This window comes from Salvia splendens, chromosome 7 (assembly GCF_004379255.2).
Source record: "Salvia splendens isolate huo1 chromosome 7, SspV2, whole genome shotgun sequence".
NCBI lineage: Eukaryota > Viridiplantae > Streptophyta > Magnoliopsida > Lamiales > Lamiaceae > Salvia > Salvia splendens.
Genome location: NC_056038.1, coordinates 1,310,182 through 1,326,293, shown reverse-complemented (window position 1 = coordinate 1,326,293; position 16,112 = coordinate 1,310,182). Strand labels below are relative to the sequence as shown.

Below are 16,112 nucleotides of genomic sequence, written 5' to 3'. Positions count from 1 at the left end.
TCTATTTTATCGTGTTTCATATTTCGCCGAAAATAAACCAGCCTAATTTATAATTCACTACTAGGAGTATTTGCCAATTTGTTCTTCTCAAATTAATGAAGATTTAAAATTAAGAAAATAATAGTCGTATCAATTCAATAGATAAACACAAATATTTAAACTGCCACGTCACTCAGAGGTAAACACAAATATCCAATTCAGCTATTAATAAACTGATTTTTCGCAACTGTTCTCACATATTTTCTCTTTTTCATAAATCTCTCAATTCCGATATATATTTAAGTAAATAAACTGAGTTTTCGCATATTTTAACTCTGTTTTTTCTCCATTTCAATTCCAGTGAAAACAGCAATCGTCTCTCTCTCTCTCTGTAGAAGAGTAAGCTTGAGCGATCATGGGTGGCGGTAGTAACTGCTCCTCTCCTTCTTCAACTGGTAAATAATTTTGACTTCTCTCGCTTTGCAACTGTATATGCGTGTGTATTTAATTATATTAGTAATTAAATATTTGAAATTTCTGTTTGCAGAGGATGTATCACTATCTAGCCAAGGTTTCCCGCACGATTCTGTTCATTCAAGGTGCTTCATTTAATGTGTATTATTAAATGTTAGTTTCCTTATAAAATTGATTCTCATAATTGCGTTTTTTTGTGGTGTAATTATTGTGATCAGTCGAGATGATGAGTGCCAGAGCCATAAATTAGGGAATAGTTCAATTGAGGAGGCTGCTGAGAGGCAGAGATTGAAGGTTTACACACAGGTTTTGAGGAGTTATGAGGATTTGCAGCCTAAGATTGACAGATTGGAGGAGGCTAAAAGTAGAATTTTGAGGTAGGATTGGTGTTGGTTTGGTGCATCTGTAGCTCTTGATTATTTGATTTTGGAGTTTTTTTGTTGGATAGTTGGTTTGTTTTTGTGGTGTAATGCAAATTGGGGGTTTGTTAAGTTGATTTTTGTTGAATGCTTTTGTGTTGATTTACAAGTTGTTTTCTTAATTGGAAGCCGTATGCTTTCGTTATTGGGAGTCATATGCACATATGTGTGTATGTAGTGTTGCTAAAAGTAAACTTTTGAGGTATAATTAGTGTGTGTTTGATGCATCTGTAACTCTTGATTCTTCATTTTTGAAGTTTGAATCCAAACGCTCTTGGTAAGTGGAAGTGTTTCATGGTTGGTTTGTTATTGTGGTGAAATGCAAATTTGGGGGTTTGTGTTGATTTGCAAGTTGTGATGTTGTTTTCTTCATTGGAATTCATACATACAAGATATGCATGTAGTATGCTACTATTGATCTTCAAGTAAGAAGCCTCGTTTGTGTTAGTATTATCTTTAGTTTCGGATGAAAGATTGTTATTCCATTATCTTGATTCTTCACTTTCAATCCAATATTGTTGGCCAATGGAAGCGGTTGTTGATTGGATAAATGGTTTGCTTTCGTGGTGAAATGCAAATCTGGGGTTTCTTAATATGGTAGCCTATTTGTGCTATTATTATCTTTACCTCGTGACTCGAGAGTGAGCTTCTGGTGAAAGATTATTCTTCGACCCATCACTGTGTTTGTGTGTTTAGGATGGCATTGCTTTGTAGCTTAACTTTGATATACATATGTAACGGTGTTCTCGTTTCAGCTATACTCCCCCCATTGACTTCAGAAAGTCTGATGTGCCATATCCCATCCCACTCTTAGTGATTGGCCCCAAGGGTTCGGGGAAGAGCAGTCTCATTAACATCATCTCTCGGGTTTTTGAGGATGACGTGTTCCAGCCTGCAAGAGCCCAAGTGTCTTGTATGCATTCGTATCGCCTCCCCTCCCCTCCCCTCATCCATATTGCCTGCGCTTACTTTTCATTTTCGTCTTAAACAGGTAACTCATCTCCTGAAGACGGGACCTATTTCATCCACGAGTACAGGATTCCAAGAAATTCAGTTTGTTTCAGTTTGTTTGACACCCGCGGCTTGTCTGATGACTCGTCTGAAAACCTTAAAATGATCGAGCCTTGGATGACAGAAGGCATCCGGCATAGGAAGATGGTCGTAAGGTCTGTTTCAATCGTTCGTGTCTTCATACATGTGGATACATCTTTTCATTTTGTTATGCTTGGTTTCAATTTTACCAGAGAATCCGACAGTGAGACTTTTAAAGCTCGGTTGAAGTGTATGGATTGGGAGGAGAGCTCTTCGGGTCAGGCAACCCCAATTGCCTTTGTCATCTTAGTGGTGAACGGGCTATCTGTGTTGGAGTCAATGGACAGCGCTGATGAAACGAAGAAAGGGTACTCTGAAATAATCAAAACAACTTTCAAGAATCCGTTGTTGTCATTTAGAGGTACCGGTTATGAATCTTTCGTCCTCACCTCCTAAAGCCGATTCGATCCTACTGTGCTGATTTTGTTTATTCTCAGATGACAAACCTGCTGTTGTAGTCACGCACGGAGACTTACTGTCCCTCTCTGATCGCGTGAGAGTACGTGTTTATCTTGGAGAACTGCTGGGTGTACCTCCGACCGACCAAATCTTTGACATCCCAGGTACGAGATGCCCGTGTGCTTCGCTCTCGATAGTAACATAGGTGGAAAAAAACACTGATTCTCGTTCTTGCAGAGAATGATGATCCTGCCACCACATCAGCAATATTTGATCTGTTGTTTTACTCCCTCAACCGAGCTGACCGGTGTCTTCCCCTCATAGACGAAGACCTGTTCACATACAAGGTTCGAGTTCCTCTCCCGGGCTTGACATTGTTCTAATACAAGAATATATTACACGATTCCTCTGTTTGCGTGTTTGCAATCTGTCTGCCATGGCTATAAGCTCGAGTTGAACGTGTTTGCAGGTGAATGTCGTAGTAAAATTTCTCATCATGATGATCATTACAGCAATATTCATGTTCTGGATGGTTGCCGGCCTCCACCCTGGTCGGCCAGGAGCACCGCCATCCGCCAATGATTCACTCCAACATGGTCCGCCACAAGCACCGCCGTTCCAAGTGGATTGGCATAAGATTCGACATTTGTGGTTGGAGGAGTAGCTCCGTTCGACATTGACAGACTATGTGAATCGTTGTGCAAAAGCCATGTCTTGAATATTATTGTTCAGAACCACTGGCAGTGCTACTATAATGTTGTTCTTACACATGAAATATGTTAATCTAATTTGCTATGGTTTAACACCATTTTAATGTAATGATTCCAATGATCACTGCCAATTCTTGCCAAGAGTAAAGAGATACATGTTGCTGAGAGAGGGAGATTATATATCAATGACTAAAAACTGTTTCCTAATAATCAAGCTGAGCTCGGAATTATCTGCAAAAATTTGGCCCTTGCTGTGGGATCAGTTGAGAATCGACCAAGCACAGCAATGGTGGCAGTGCTGCTTCCCATCTTCTCAATCCCTCGAGAAATCATACAGGTATGGCTAGCTTCGACGACGACGATCACGTCTTCGCCTAAGATCGACGAAGCTGCCTCGGCCACCTGTCTGGTCAGCCTCTCCTGTACCTGCAGTTTGAACCCGTAGAACTGCACAACTGACTGCAGCAGTGATTTCCCGACGGTGCTGATGGCGCGGCCCGAGCTGTAATAGCCCACGTGCACGACGCCGTGGAAGGGGAGCAGATGGTGCTCGCACTGCGACCAGAACGGCAGGTTCAGCTCGGAGCAGATGTGGCTGAGTGGTGGCATCGTCAACGATGATTCCCTCATGCTGCTTCGCACGAACCCGTTGGGCTTCGTGTCCGCGTTCGAGTTCTTGAAGTTCACCAGCCAGTTGACGAAACGGGCGGGGGTCTCGACGAGATCCTCCCTCAACGGGTCTTCGCCCAGAGCGTACAGTATGGAGGAAACTGCTGCGAGGAGAGACGGGTCTGATGCGGGTGGCGTCTTGCAGATGGTTCGAGAAGGGCACCAGGATTTTTCGAGCGAGCGAGTAGCGTCTGCAGTTAGGCCTCGGAATCTGAGAAGGCCGAGGAAATCAGTCCAGATACCGGCCTTCTCGTCGTCAAAAGCTCCTGATCCCGACATAACTGATAGCCTCACGCATCCTTGGTGATTATTCGGGTCGGACTGAGAGTTCGGGAAACAGATATGGGAGCACTGGAGGACGACAGCAACACCCGTTGGCTTGATACTGTGCTGCAGAGCCGCACAGATTTCATTGGCCAGTCGCTGTGGATCTTGAAGGCGCTTGGCGAAGACTTCAGCAACGCGCGAGAGCTTACTCAGCCCTACGACGCGCTGGCCGGAAGGGACATAACCAACGTGACACTTGACCTGGAACGGGAGCAAGCAAGACTCACAGTACGAGAATAGATCAAGGTCACGGACAATGACAAGGCCGCCTGCTCCGCCAGCAGAACCTACACTGCTTTCCAACCCAGACTCGGGAAATAAAGCACCACTAACAATGTCCTTCACGTTCTGATGATAGCCTGGACATGAAGCACAATGTCAAGATTTTGTTACAAACAAAACATACATAATTGGTCGTTTTCGAATCCAATAACAACACAGCAAGTTTAACATATGTGCATCAAACATACGGTCTTATCACCTGCAAACAATGGTGCACAGCAATTCGATATATGGGGAATCTTAGATCAATTGATTTAGAAGGTAACTTAACTTCATGAATCAATATGAGTTTTCATGATTAACTCCATGAACTCTACCTAGAAGGCAAGAACAACAAAACAAGTTTAACATATGTGCATCAAAGATTGGATCAACTAAACAACGAGGCACATTATATCAACCAGTAATGGAATAAGAAGGAAATCCAATCCTTTGCAGCTCAAAACCTCAGTTTGATTCCCAATTGATTTAGAAACCAACTTAACTACACATCCAAGCTTACATATGGCCAAGGATCTATTATTTACTACACATCATCAAACTTCAATCAAATTCAGTTTGAATTTCATCCTAGAATCAATAATCTTAATATCATCTTTTATTATTATTATTATTATTATTATAATCCCTATACAGAGTTAACACCTTCAAGTAACCTACAACACTAAGTGACTCCATTACTCAAAGTTGTACCTCTCTTACAAGAATCAGTTAATCCATTTCCACATTTATACACTAGTCTGAATACCATTGCAAGAATCAAAGAAACAGTTAAAAAGCTGACAGAAAACAAGAGTTGCAATCAAGATTCACCTCGAGTCCCATCTCTGAGCGCCTCGGCCACACGGAGAGGCGTCTTAAGAAGACCTTCCCGGTTGATATCCTCACCCAAACCCAGCAACAACACTCTCACAGCATCCTCAATAGCCCCTCTCTCTCCACTCACCTCAACACTCACTCCATTCTCAACCCCCACATGGTAATGGCATTCATCCAAAACGCCCATTGACAGTTAACAACAAATACAGCTACAAATATCCCAAACCCACCACAAAACCAGCTCAAAACTCCAACTTCCAAGATCCAAGAAACGCACAACCTCACTGCAGATTTAATACATAGATGCTGCTCTTAAGCACCAAGATTCAAACTTTATCACACCCCAGATCAGAACAGTGACCAAAACAGAAAAGGGCCGCCACAAATCAAGCAAATCCGACAAAGGGTAGAGAGAATGACAAAAAAGAAGAGGTGGTGGTGAGAGATCTCAGGGATTTGTATGTATATAAATCGAAAAATAATACTAAAAAACTGCAGGGTTGCGGTTGGGCGTTGGAATGTGTAGGAAAAGGGAGAGCCCAGTTTTGCCCTTCTCTACTCAAAAGAAAAGGTTTTTGCGGCCTCACCAGAAAACTGGGGACACAGATTCAATGATGGTGACGTAGCTTCGTACCACCGCCGTTGGATTTGGGGGGTTGGTGGAAGTGGCGCTTTCACTCCACCGTGTTTGCTTCTGCAATTAACCTCTCCCAATTTATAGTATGGTGGCGCAATCTAACAGGAATTCGTTTGCTGTCATTCCCAGAGTATCTATCGTATTGATGGATTTTCTAATTTTCTTTCACACATTTACTGATAAAATATCTCTTTTTTTTATATAATTTTAACGTTATTTTTACTTTTGCGACATGCTAGTACATTTCATTTTTCGTGTTAAGATAATAGATTATACAAGTGATACGATGTAGTTTTATTAATGGAAATTTTTTGATTACTAAAAAGTAAAAATGGGGTTATAATTCAATGTATTTTAGAGTGTTGAGAGGATTACAAAGATATTGATTGTTTTTATGATTTTTTTTGGAAATACTATGAAGCGGTTAATTTGAAGATGATTACGCTCTTCTAAACCATTTATAACATTAAACCAATTGTATAACATAAAATATTAACTCATAGAAATATAAAATAGAAGTCCAAGTTTGGCATTGATGCGCACCTACCATGATATGAGAATCCAACACTAGATCCGATTTAAATGTCAATAAATGAATTTTAAATTGAAAAGAGTCAAATAAAGGATTAATAGATGCGCAAGCTTATGCTTATTCTTTGGAGTGAAGTTTTGGCATTTCCATTTGTCATTTTCTTAAACCTTTTCTTTTGTGTGGGTTAATATGTTAGAAATTGCTATATGTTAAATTATGTAGAAGATGTGATTTCTAATTTGTAGGGATCATGACTATGATGAAATTGAAGAGTCAACCAACCTTATCGTTAGTTTATAAGGCAGAAAAATTCTACCATCGGCCTTTGAAACTACCATCAACCCTTTTACATACGCCAGCGCCACCCTAACCCATAAAAGTTTGAATTTGAATCCTTCAATGCATCTACGGTGGTTGTCCATTCAAGTACTTGTGGATACTCGATCCGATTGGGTATCCAATAACCTGACTCGGCTATCCAATCTCAAAATCTTTGTCACACCCTCAATCGTCTCCTTCAATGGCCGCATAACATCGGATTCAAACTTAATCAAATTAACAGAGAAAAATGTGTAACTAAGAAGATTATTCGATGTAAGGTGACATCACAAATGTCGCTTGTCCCAAGTCCATAGCTCGATGTGAGGTGGCAATCGTCGTTTCATCGGGCTAGATATTAGGCGGCACTCGACAATGAGGATTGAAACGAAATGGGGAAATAAACTCTCTCTAAGCTAACCCTAGACTGCGAAATATTAACCTTTTCAATTGGACTATGCTGATCACATAATATACATTGAACAACTCAAAATGTGACCAAGCATTTCCCAAACCACCATTATCTACTTGTTACTAAATAGTTAACCTTGATTTGCATTGTGATCCTCTAAGTAATTACAAATGTTCTACATATTTATTTCAATAATATAGAGTGAAAGAAGTCAAAGATGTTGACTTAAATCAGAGAAGCCAAACCTTGATTTGCATTATGTTCTACATTTGTTAAAATACACTTGATTTATATTCCACCTAAAAAAGTGAAAGAAGTCAAAGATGTTGACTTAAATCACATAAGAAATCCGAACAAATGTCGACTTCACCAACCGCCATGGCCACAAACGACAACGGCGGCAAAAGCCCATCGTTACACCCTATTCACCCCCACCACTGCGGCGGCGGCGGCCACCACCATTACTTTTACGTATCGCCTCACTGCCCACTCCACCGCCCTATTCTGCAACCAATCAACCACACTCCTTCGTGCTCTCTCTCCACCCCAGCCCCCATCGCTTCAATTCCGATCAATCCACATCTCACTACGCATCCCGATCAGATATCCAATGATGCAAGGTAAGTTTTTGATCCATAATAAACCTCCAATTTTCACCTTTGTATCACCTCTTGATTCTATTTTTAATTGTAAATAAACTGCGGTTTTTAGGGCTTGATGATTTTCCCCCCTTTTTCTGATACTTGGTAACTGGAACCCTCTAATTAGGCTTTCTGCTCACTGATTTAAGCTCGTGTATGAATCCGGCATTAGATATCGATTTAGTGTTGATTACTTGATGATTTTCACAAATTTATATCTTCACATTTCACTTGGTTATTATCATATTCATAATCATATTGTTGATTACTTAATGATTTTCAGCTTGAATCAAAGCTAAAAAAGATGTATTCTTAGTACATTTCACTTTGTTGTCATCATATTCATAATCTTATGGTGGTTTCCTAACACTATGTATTGCATCTATGGATGCAAGGATTATTGATAATGAAATAGAGAATCTTGAAGATGAGAATGAGGAGGAAGAAGAAGATCCCATTTTCGTTCTAACCGATGAATGGAGGGAATTCTTTGCAAAATCTGAGGCCAAAAGGAAGCTAGGTCTTTCACTATTACTTTATTCTTCACAGTTTAGTGCTACTTGACCCTTAAATCTTACTACATCTTTCCATCCAAATCTTGCAGCGAAGAAGCAAGCTAAGAAGGGGAAGAAGTAGAAACTCAGTGCATTTTTGGAAAACAACAAAATTTTTGAAGCTCAGTTAACAGAGATGATGATGAGTTCAGAATCAAGATTCATCTTCAATCTTGCTACATCAAGTGATTACTTGTCTTTCTGAGTTTCTATTCATGTTTCAAGCCGGGATTTTTAGTCTTTCTTCTACCTTAATATTACCAAACTTTTATCCCTTGTGGATTACATACCAGTTTATTTTCGTCTTGTCTGAACACAAGCATGAATAAAACACTATAAAAGTTATGCCTTTTTTGATCAGAAAACTACAGAATGTCATCCGCGTGGTGTGGTGTGTTGGTTACATGAAATGTTACCATACTGCAACTATACTGAGGCTCTGATTTTTCCACGATTTTTGAACTTCTGCATCTCCGGTGGTGTTTCTGGTGTTTATAACAGAACATAGTTGTCTCACACTATACGTTTGATATATTTGCAAAATATGTGTAAAGATCAAAATATAGGAAATAAAAACTTGAATTATGTAGTGAAGAGATCCTTCTTGAGGCCAAGGTCTAACGGTTTACAACTTAATTCAAAACCTACTACTCGATTCAAACCTCCAGGAGTATTTAACAAGAAAAGGAAAGAAACCTAGAAATTCTATCCAATTTAAAAAGGGAAAGTCGAAGATGTTGCAGTTGCCATTGTCGAGTGATATCACTAGAGTGATCATGGTAGCTTGTTCATTGCAGCACTGATCCTGTTGTCATCTGACATCAGTTTGTAGCTTTCGTAGAAATCTAAAATCTCCATTGCAATGTTTTTCACCTGCCCAATATAGCAACCAAGAGACAAATCAGCACTCTGTAAGAGTTGCTATATAAGATCAGATTTTGGTGAATAGTATATAGTTAGTTCAAATTCTACACAGATTGGCTGGCTTACCACATTCATGTCAACACGAAGCTCTTCAAACCAAGCCGTGTTTTCTTTATCCTTCTGGACGCTTGCAATATACATGCAGGCTAACGCGATCAAGTGGGGAGGATGAACAAGAATTAGATCCATCTTGTATGTGTCGTTAACGAGACCCCTGCAAAAGACAGCCAAAGAGGGACCATCAGCATTTGCTGGTACAAGGTGTCATCTCCTAAAACTACTGTATCATAAACTGATTAAGCTCTGTCACCGTGAGGGCTTCAATCCCCGAGGTATAAAAACGAGTTAAATGTAGTCGAACATCTTTGAATGACTTAAGAAGTCAGGGGATAAAGAGATAGAGAAAGGTAGTGATTACCATGTTTGTTGCGTTGAGTCACTCATGCCAGCATCTTGGAGTAACCTGAATAATGCAAGGTTACTATTAGGATACAACAGAACATGAGATGTTTCAAAAATGATTCAGTGGTTCTCTTAAAGAATTGGTTCCCAAAAGAATAAACATAATTTTCATACATGGATATGTAAACTTACTGAGTCAGTGATCGATAAGGATGGAATACAACTAGATAATAGTTGAGGGCTTCCAAGATTTTCATTTCCATCTCTAGTATCTCTTTAATCTCACATCTGTACTTCTCATCACCTGCAAAAGCAAGGGTTGCTCTGGCCGGTTATCACGCAAACATAACTGCATCGAAAGGGAAATCTACATTTGAACAAAAAGTTTACTTTGAACTTTCTTGATGTAAAAAGCAAGAAGTCTGGCCTGCACTGTGCTTTCTTCAGCTTTAGCTGCCAAGTACAAGCAGGTCGGAGCAACCAGACGCGGATTATATTCCGTCATACTTCTCCTGAAACCAAAAGAGTTTTGTTTGCTCCTCCTCCCACATGAAATGATATCATATCCAATTTGCTTAAGTTCTACCATAGAAAAGTGAGAATATCAAGCAAAATATTTTTGCCTGATATCACCGCATAGAGACATCGTACCTGGCATAGACACGTCTCATGTATGTAATGGCCGTAGCAACGACCCTGAGAAATGGATGGAAGTGGGGGGAAATGCAGCAATGTAATCATCAGAAGCACTTTAATGAAAATTTTATGAGGAATGTAGATGCATCAGTGTTCTAAAATGGAGAATACAGATAGCCTCAGCTACAAACAAAACATTACTTCCCATTAGACCAATATAGAAGCTAGACGTACAGGGATTCCTAAAGCAAGTACAAGGCACCAAATTGTACAAAGAGATATCGGTGAGGCTGTGACGAATACTAACTAGGAATCCCGTTAAAGCTCACTCTAAACACCAATAAGAATTATATTAGCTCTAAGAAAACTGAGGTCAGGATATAAACATTTTCCCTACACATGATGCTTCCTCAAATTTGGATGCCCCGGAAAGAAGAAACACACTACTTGACCTAACAGCCAATAACCGCAGACCCCAATCAACATAAGCCAGATGGTTTACCACTTCTTATGCCATACCATTACAGTTTTTTCCACTAACACAAATAAATATTTCCTACGTCCATAGAAAGCACAGCATGTGATGGTACCAAAGGGCTTAACGGCTATGATAATATGATATATTGATATATCACACAAAATTTGGAGCTAAGGGTATAAACAATTTCCCTACACATAATGCTTTTGCAAACTTGGATGCTGCGGATAGAAGAAACACGCTATTTGACCTAACAGGCAAAAGCCAATAACCGCAGACCTCAATAAACATAATCCAGAAGGTTTAGAACTTCTTACGCTATACCATTTCAGTTTTTCAAAGAAAGCAAAAGAAGTGATGTGCCAAAGGGCTCAATCAATCCTATGATACACACAAACTGGGGGACGTGAAAGGCTATGTTTATTGATCACCATGATCCTACTAATGAACAGTATCTTATCGAATTTTCAAGCTAAAACATAAGTAACAACTCCAAATTTAATAAACACACCTCTGCCGCACTTTGATATACTGTGCCAATTTCACAATATCTGTCCAAAAAAACATTTTAATAACACACATTAAAATTGTGATAACACACAGCAAATAGGTCATAACAAAAAAAGGAAAATTCGCACAATTCATGATGATCGCAACAAATTTCAACTCCATAACCCTAAGAAGAAACATTACAGTTGGAAATATGGAATTTTATGAGCTTGTAATCTTCAGCAGTAATGCCCCTTTCCTTGTCCAACGGGTGCACCACATTCAGCTCTTCCGGGTCAAGAAGCTGCTTGCTTTTGTTCCATGATCAAACCCAGCAAATAATAGGTAAAAAATTGGATGAATTAATTGAACGGAAAAAAGGGGGAAAACAACGAAAAAAGGAAAAAGGAAAACGGAAAACAACGAACTAGACTTACAACTGAGACGAAGTCCAGAAATCGGCAGCCATGGATTTGCAGTTGGATTTATCTTCTCCGCGATTGCTTTGAGATTATTACAATCGTCAAGCTAAATAAAAATTGAGGGAAATCCTGATTTTATCAATAAAGTAAGTATTTTTATGTGATTTTGATATTCTACGCATTTATTTTCTATTTTGCATTTTCTTTTTAAATTTTTTAGTGTAAATAAACCTTGAAAGGACAAATAAAATGGTTCAAAAATACAAAATCACGAAGGATAACTGGATAAGTCATGTTTTGTTTAAAAAACATATAGAGATCAACCAGAGAATTTGATCAAACTTCATCTTTCCCTCAAAATGAATAACCAAGCTAAGAAGGGGAGGAAGTAGAAACAGCAAAACTCAGTGCAATTTCGAATAGCAACAAAGTTGAGAATAGAGATTCCTCTTCAATTTTGCTACATTAACAAGATTACTACACCACTTTTCAACTTTTGTCTGAATACAAACATGTAAGTAAAAGTGATGCCTATTTAGATCAGAAAATGAAATGTAACCATCCTGCAACTATATGTGCTTCTTTAAGCCTCTGATTTTGCTATTGTGGAACCCGTTTTTCTATCTGCTATCGGGTTTCTGCTGTTTACTACGAAAACATAGTTGATCATCGTAGCTTGTCCAGTACTGCACGAATCCTGGGGCCTTCTGACATCACTTTGTAGCTGTCGTAGAAATCTAAAATCTCCATTGCAATGCTTCGCACCTGCAAAATATAGCAAGGCAGAGAGACAAAACAGAACTTTGTAAGAAAAAAAATTGGTTGATTTTGATTTTGCAAGTAGCTCGGATTGGATGGCTTACCACGTTCATGTCAACATGAAGCTCCTCAAACCAAGCCGTGATTTCTTTATCATTCTGGACGCTTGCAATGAATATGCAGGCTAATGCGATCAAGTGAGGAGGATGAACAAGAATCAGATCCATCTTGTATGTGTCGTTAATGACCCCCCTGCAAAACACGACAGTCAAAAGGGACCATCACATCCCGATTCACATTGGTACAACAAGGTTTGATCAAGCTCTCTGGCGGCTTCCAATCCACAAGGTGTAAAAACGAGTTAAATGGGAAGGTAGCGATTACATAGTTTGTTCTGTCAAATTACTCACGCCAGCATCCTGAAGAAACCTGAAAATCGCAAGGTGTCTATTAGAATGCAGAAACATGAGATGTTTTTTAAATGATTTAGTGGTTCTCATGTAAAAATTGGTTCCCAAGAATATGAACTTACTGAGTCATTGATCGATAAGGATGGAATACAAGTAAATAATAGTTGAGGGCTTCCAAGATTTTCATTTCCATCTTGCGTATCTCTTTAAAGTACTTCACATCACCTGCAAAAGCTTGCTCTAGCCCGTTATCACTCAAAACAAAGAACATAACTTGGGAAATCTACATCGGAATATGTTTACTTAGATCTTTCGTGATTTGAAAAGCAACGAGTTTGGAATGCACTGTGCATTCTTCGGCTTTAGCTGCCAAGTACAAGCAGGTCGGAGCAACCAGGCACGGATCATATTCCGTCATACTTTTCCTGAAACCAAAACAGTTTTGTTCGCTCCTCCCACGTGAAATGATACAATATCCAATTTGCTCAAGTTCTACTTACCATAGAAGAGTGAGAATGTCAAGCGAAAATCGATTATCACCACATAGAGACATCGTACCTGGTATAGAGACGTCTCATGTATGTAATGGCCGTAGCTGCGACCCTGCGAAGTTAAATTAACATGACCTATCTATCAAAAGGGATGGAAGCGCAAAAAAATGCAGCAATGTAATCATGCAGAAGCATCTAAACGGAAAAGTTATGAGGAACACAGGTGCATCAGTGTTTAAAAATGGAGAATATAAAGAGCCCCGGTTACAAACAGAACATTACTTCCCATTGGAACAATATAGAAGCTAGCCCTAAAGGGATGCGAGTAAAAGCTAAGGGTACAAAACTTGTCATGCTATATACCATTCCAGTTTTGCATTAACACAAATAAATATTTTCTACGTCCATAGCAAGCAAAAGAAGTGATGTACCAAAGAGCTCAATGCCTATGATAATATGATATATCACACACAAATTGGAGCTAATGTTCGCAAACTTGGATGAGCCAGAGAGATGAAACATACAGTTTTTCCACAGTTGATAGAAGGCAAAAGAGGTGATGTACCAGAAGGCTCAATGGCTATGCTAACACGATATGTATCACACACAAATTGGAGCTAAGAGCATAAACATTTGGCTTACACATCTAACAATGAAGAACCACAAACCTAGCCATTTCGTGATTCTATTAACACAAAGTCCATAGAAAGCAAAAGAGGTGATGTATCAAACGGCTCAATGGCTATGATATGATATATATATCACACACAATAGCATAAACATTTGCCCTGCACATCTAACAATCAAGAATCGTGAACCTCAAACATAAGCCATTTCTATTTTTCCATTAACACAAAGTCCATAGAAATCAAAAGAAGTTGAGCAATGCACGAATTTAAGGGCGTGAAGGGTTATGTATCCTCATTACGAACAGTATCTTATCGAGTTTTCAAGCTAAAATATAAGTTACAGCTCTAAATAACAGCATCAACTGGAGTTAATAAAGCCAAGAAACCAAAAAAAAACTAGTAGGGCACAAGAAAAACACACCTCTGCCGCACTTCGACATAGTGTGCCAACTCCACGATACCTTTCATCAAAAAGGGAGCAAAAACACACACACTAAAATTTTAAAAACACACAGCAAGATCAAACCAATATAAAGAAAATGAGCCAAGAATAACACAACACGTGATAAGCAAATTTCTTGAAAACCAAATCGAAATTGTTCTTACTGCCACACACACACTGATGCATGCATTGCTGAAGGGGACGTGTGATCGCATGCATCATGATATTAGGAGTACGTGGAAAATAAAGCTAAGGGAATAATGGGTACAAGTGGCATCCGAGTTGGCATTCAAGGGAGGGCGTGTGGCATGAAAAGTGCATGGAAAGTGAGGAGGGCATGTGCTGTGACGGAGGGGGACGGACGTTGTTTGTTGCTGACAGCCGTGAGGAATATGCATATGGCAAACGATCTATAAAAGGAGGGGACCACCGCTTTGTTGAGCATGTTAACTGTGTGATTGTTCTTGGCCTACGGATCTGTGATCCAAGGGATTTAGTTATAGTTTCCTTTTCATATCTCATTGTTATTTTCAGAGTTCTTATCAATATATTGCTCATTCCCCTTATATTCTCAATTACGCACATTTCGCTTATTTTTCGCCGCTTTTGGGTGTGAGTGTGTGTGTTCCGACGACGGAGTGAGCTCATACCCTATCTCACACACACACACACACACACAAATGAAATCACCTCCGTAACCCTAAGAAGAGAAACATTACAGTGGGAAGTGTGAAATTTGATGAGCTTGAAATCTTCAGCAGTAATGCCCCTTTCCTTGTCCAATTGGTGCACCACATTCACCTCTTCCGCGTCGATAAGCTGCTTGCTGTTATTCAACAATCAAATCCAGAAAATAATTGGTGCGAAATCAGACAATTGAATTGGGCGAAAAAAGAGGGCCAAAAACCAAAAATAAAAAAGAAAGAGGAAAATGAAAATGAAAATGAAAAGAAACGCAGCTTGAAGACTTACTAGTGAGAGGAAGTCCAGAAATTGGCAGCCATGGAATTGCAGTTGGATTAATCTTCCTTCCTCCACAATCGTTTTCAGAGTATCAAGCTACACAAAAAATGAGGGAAACCGTTTGCGATTTTGAAATCCTACGCCTTTATTCTGTTTCATTTTCTTTTTCTTTATTAAAAATATAAAAAAAGAAGAAAATTAAATTTGTAGGAGAATTACAAATCACATAATAATAAGATAGTAGTAAAAAATAGTGAGATAATTTATTAAAAAAACAGTGTAATGGACAAGATATCTAGATTGGAAGTATAAAATTTATATTGAAAATACAAATAAATTTAGCTTAAAAAACAATTATTATTTTTTGCTATTTTATTCAATTTTTTAAAAAATAATAGTATCAGGCCTTTGGGCCTTTTATTCAAGCCTTATTGGGTTAGAATTTAAAATCTCAGTTTTAGCCTACTAATTTATGTTATGGTTTAGCCTCGTTCCAAATATATATTTTTAGGAACCAAGTAAAATTATTCGACAATTTGTCCTATGAAAAAGTTAAGGATATTATTATATTCGAAGCCTAAATTGTGCTCGCATAATCGTGTTTAAATCGAGTCCAAAAAATTGAAACGACCTATCAAATTCTATAGGTTAGTGATTGGAATTATTGGTTCTATCATAATTTTAAGTGGTTTTATCAATTTTTTTCACAGTTTTTAAAAATTAATTGAATTTATACTCAATTATATTCCAAATCTCTTGATTTATCATAGTGATGTTTATCAATTTTATCTAACATATTTCAC

The 16,112-nt window shown here is 38.8% G+C and overlaps 5 protein-coding genes across 6 annotated transcripts; 2 read left to right on the top strand and 3 right to left on the bottom strand.

Moving 5' to 3' along the window:
- Window positions 1-246: 246 nt before the first annotated feature.
- LOC121742158 lies at window positions 247-3,182 on the top strand. The gene is made up of 9 exons (XM_042135211.1): window positions 247-434; window positions 527-578; window positions 672-830; window positions 1,628-1,785; window positions 1,864-2,038; window positions 2,117-2,325; window positions 2,402-2,527; window positions 2,601-2,710; window positions 2,833-3,182. Exons 1-9 carry the CDS (start codon window positions 395-397, stop codon window positions 3,025-3,027), a joined length of 1,224 nt encoding a protein of 407 aa, XP_041991145.1. The 5' UTR covers window positions 247-394; the 3' UTR covers window positions 3,028-3,182.
- Window positions 3,172-5,942, bottom strand: LOC121742157 (GTP cyclohydrolase 1-like). Its single transcript, XM_042135210.1, has 2 exons — window positions 5,165-5,942; window positions 3,172-4,428 (listed from the first exon to the last, which is right to left on the bottom strand). The coding sequence occupies exons 1-2, from the start codon at window positions 5,355-5,357 to the stop codon at window positions 3,284-3,286; spliced, it is 1,338 nt and encodes a 445-aa protein (XP_041991144.1). The 5' UTR covers window positions 5,358-5,942; the 3' UTR covers window positions 3,172-3,283.
- A 1,431-nt stretch (window positions 5,943-7,373) lies between these two features.
- On the top strand, window positions 7,374-8,629 carry LOC121741612. Its single transcript, XM_042134461.1, has 3 exons — window positions 7,374-7,689; window positions 8,106-8,230; window positions 8,315-8,629. Exons 1-3 carry the CDS (start codon window positions 7,427-7,429, stop codon window positions 8,344-8,346), a joined length of 420 nt encoding a protein of 139 aa, XP_041990395.1. The 5' UTR covers window positions 7,374-7,426; the 3' UTR covers window positions 8,347-8,629.
- Window positions 8,630-8,825: 196 nt separating this feature from the next.
- Window positions 8,826-11,785, bottom strand: LOC121741610 (cyclin-C1-2-like). The gene is made up of 9 exons (XM_042134458.1): window positions 11,631-11,785; window positions 11,398-11,504; window positions 11,216-11,255; window positions 10,242-10,286; window positions 9,981-10,102; window positions 9,783-9,894; window positions 9,607-9,651; window positions 9,255-9,402; window positions 8,826-9,137 (listed from the first exon to the last, which is right to left on the bottom strand). Exons 1-9 carry the CDS (start codon window positions 11,660-11,662, stop codon window positions 9,039-9,041), a joined length of 750 nt encoding a protein of 249 aa, XP_041990392.1. The 5' UTR covers window positions 11,663-11,785; the 3' UTR covers window positions 8,826-9,038.
- Window positions 11,786-12,028: 243 nt separating this feature from the next.
- On the bottom strand, window positions 12,029-15,467 carry LOC121741611 (cyclin-C1-2-like). Of its 2 annotated transcripts, XM_042134459.1 has the most exons (9): window positions 15,319-15,467; window positions 15,066-15,172; window positions 14,326-14,365; window positions 13,343-13,387; window positions 13,088-13,209; window positions 12,907-13,009; window positions 12,759-12,803; window positions 12,479-12,626; window positions 12,029-12,380 (listed from the first exon to the last, which is right to left on the bottom strand). In XM_042134459.1, the coding sequence occupies exons 1-9, from the start codon at window positions 15,348-15,350 to the stop codon at window positions 12,282-12,284; spliced, it is 741 nt and encodes a 246-aa protein (XP_041990393.1). In that variant the 5' UTR covers window positions 15,351-15,467; the 3' UTR covers window positions 12,029-12,281. The 2 variants fall into 2 exon arrangements, with proteins under 2 accessions (XP_041990393.1, XP_041990394.1); XM_042134460.1 differs by lacking the exon at window positions 15,319-15,467 and having other exon boundaries at window positions 14,326-14,823; window positions 15,066-15,143.
- Between the last annotated feature and the right edge of the window lie 645 nt (window positions 15,468-16,112).

Coding starts and splice junctions, on each gene's coding strand:
- LOC121742158 (XM_042135211.1), top strand. CDS start 395: ATGGGTGGCGGTAGTAACTGCTCCTCTCCTTCTTCAACTG. Junction 831..1,627: donor GCTAAAAGTAGAATTTTGAG/GTAGGATTGGTG, acceptor TTCTCGTTTCAG/CTATACTCCCCCCATTGACT. Junction 2,326..2,401: donor TCCGTTGTTGTCATTTAGAG/GTACCGGTTATG, acceptor GTTTATTCTCAG/ATGACAAACCTGCTGTTGTA.
- LOC121742157 (XM_042135210.1), bottom strand. CDS start 5,357: ATGGGCGTTTTGGATGAATGCCATTACCATGTGGGGGTTGAGAATGGA. Junction 4,429..5,164: donor GCTCAGAGATGGGACTCGAG/GTGAATCTTGAT, acceptor CTTCATGTCCAG/GCTATCATCAGAACGTGAAG.
- LOC121741612 (XM_042134461.1), top strand. CDS start 7,427: ATGTCGACTTCACCAACCGCCATGGCCACAAACGACAACGGCGGCAAA. Junction 7,690..8,105: donor CAGATATCCAATGATGCAAG/GTAAGTTTTTGA, acceptor TATGGATGCAAG/GATTATTGATAATGAAATAG. Junction 8,231..8,314: donor TGAGGCCAAAAGGAAGCTAG/GTCTTTCACTAT, acceptor CAAATCTTGCAG/CGAAGAAGCAAGCTAAGAAG.
- LOC121741610 (XM_042134458.1), bottom strand. CDS start 11,662: ATGGCTGCCGATTTCTGGACTTCGTCTCAGTT. Junction 10,287..11,215: donor TATATCAAAGTGCGGCAGAG/GTGTGTTTATTA, acceptor TCCATTTCTCAG/GGTCGTTGCTACGGCCATTA. Junction 9,138..9,254: donor TTCGTGTTGACATGAATGTG/GTAAGCCAGCCA, acceptor TATATTGGGCAG/GTGAAAAACATTGCAATGGA.
- LOC121741611 (XM_042134459.1), bottom strand. CDS start 15,350: ATGGCTGCCAATTTCTGGACTTCCTCTCACTA. Junction 14,366..15,065: donor CAAATTTCACACTTCCCACT/GTAATGTTTCTC, acceptor TTTTGATGAAAG/GTATCGTGGAGTTGGCACAC. Junction 13,010..13,087: donor TCAAATCACGAAAGATCTAA/GTAAACATATTC, acceptor AAGCTTTTGCAG/GTGATGTGAAGTACTTTAAA.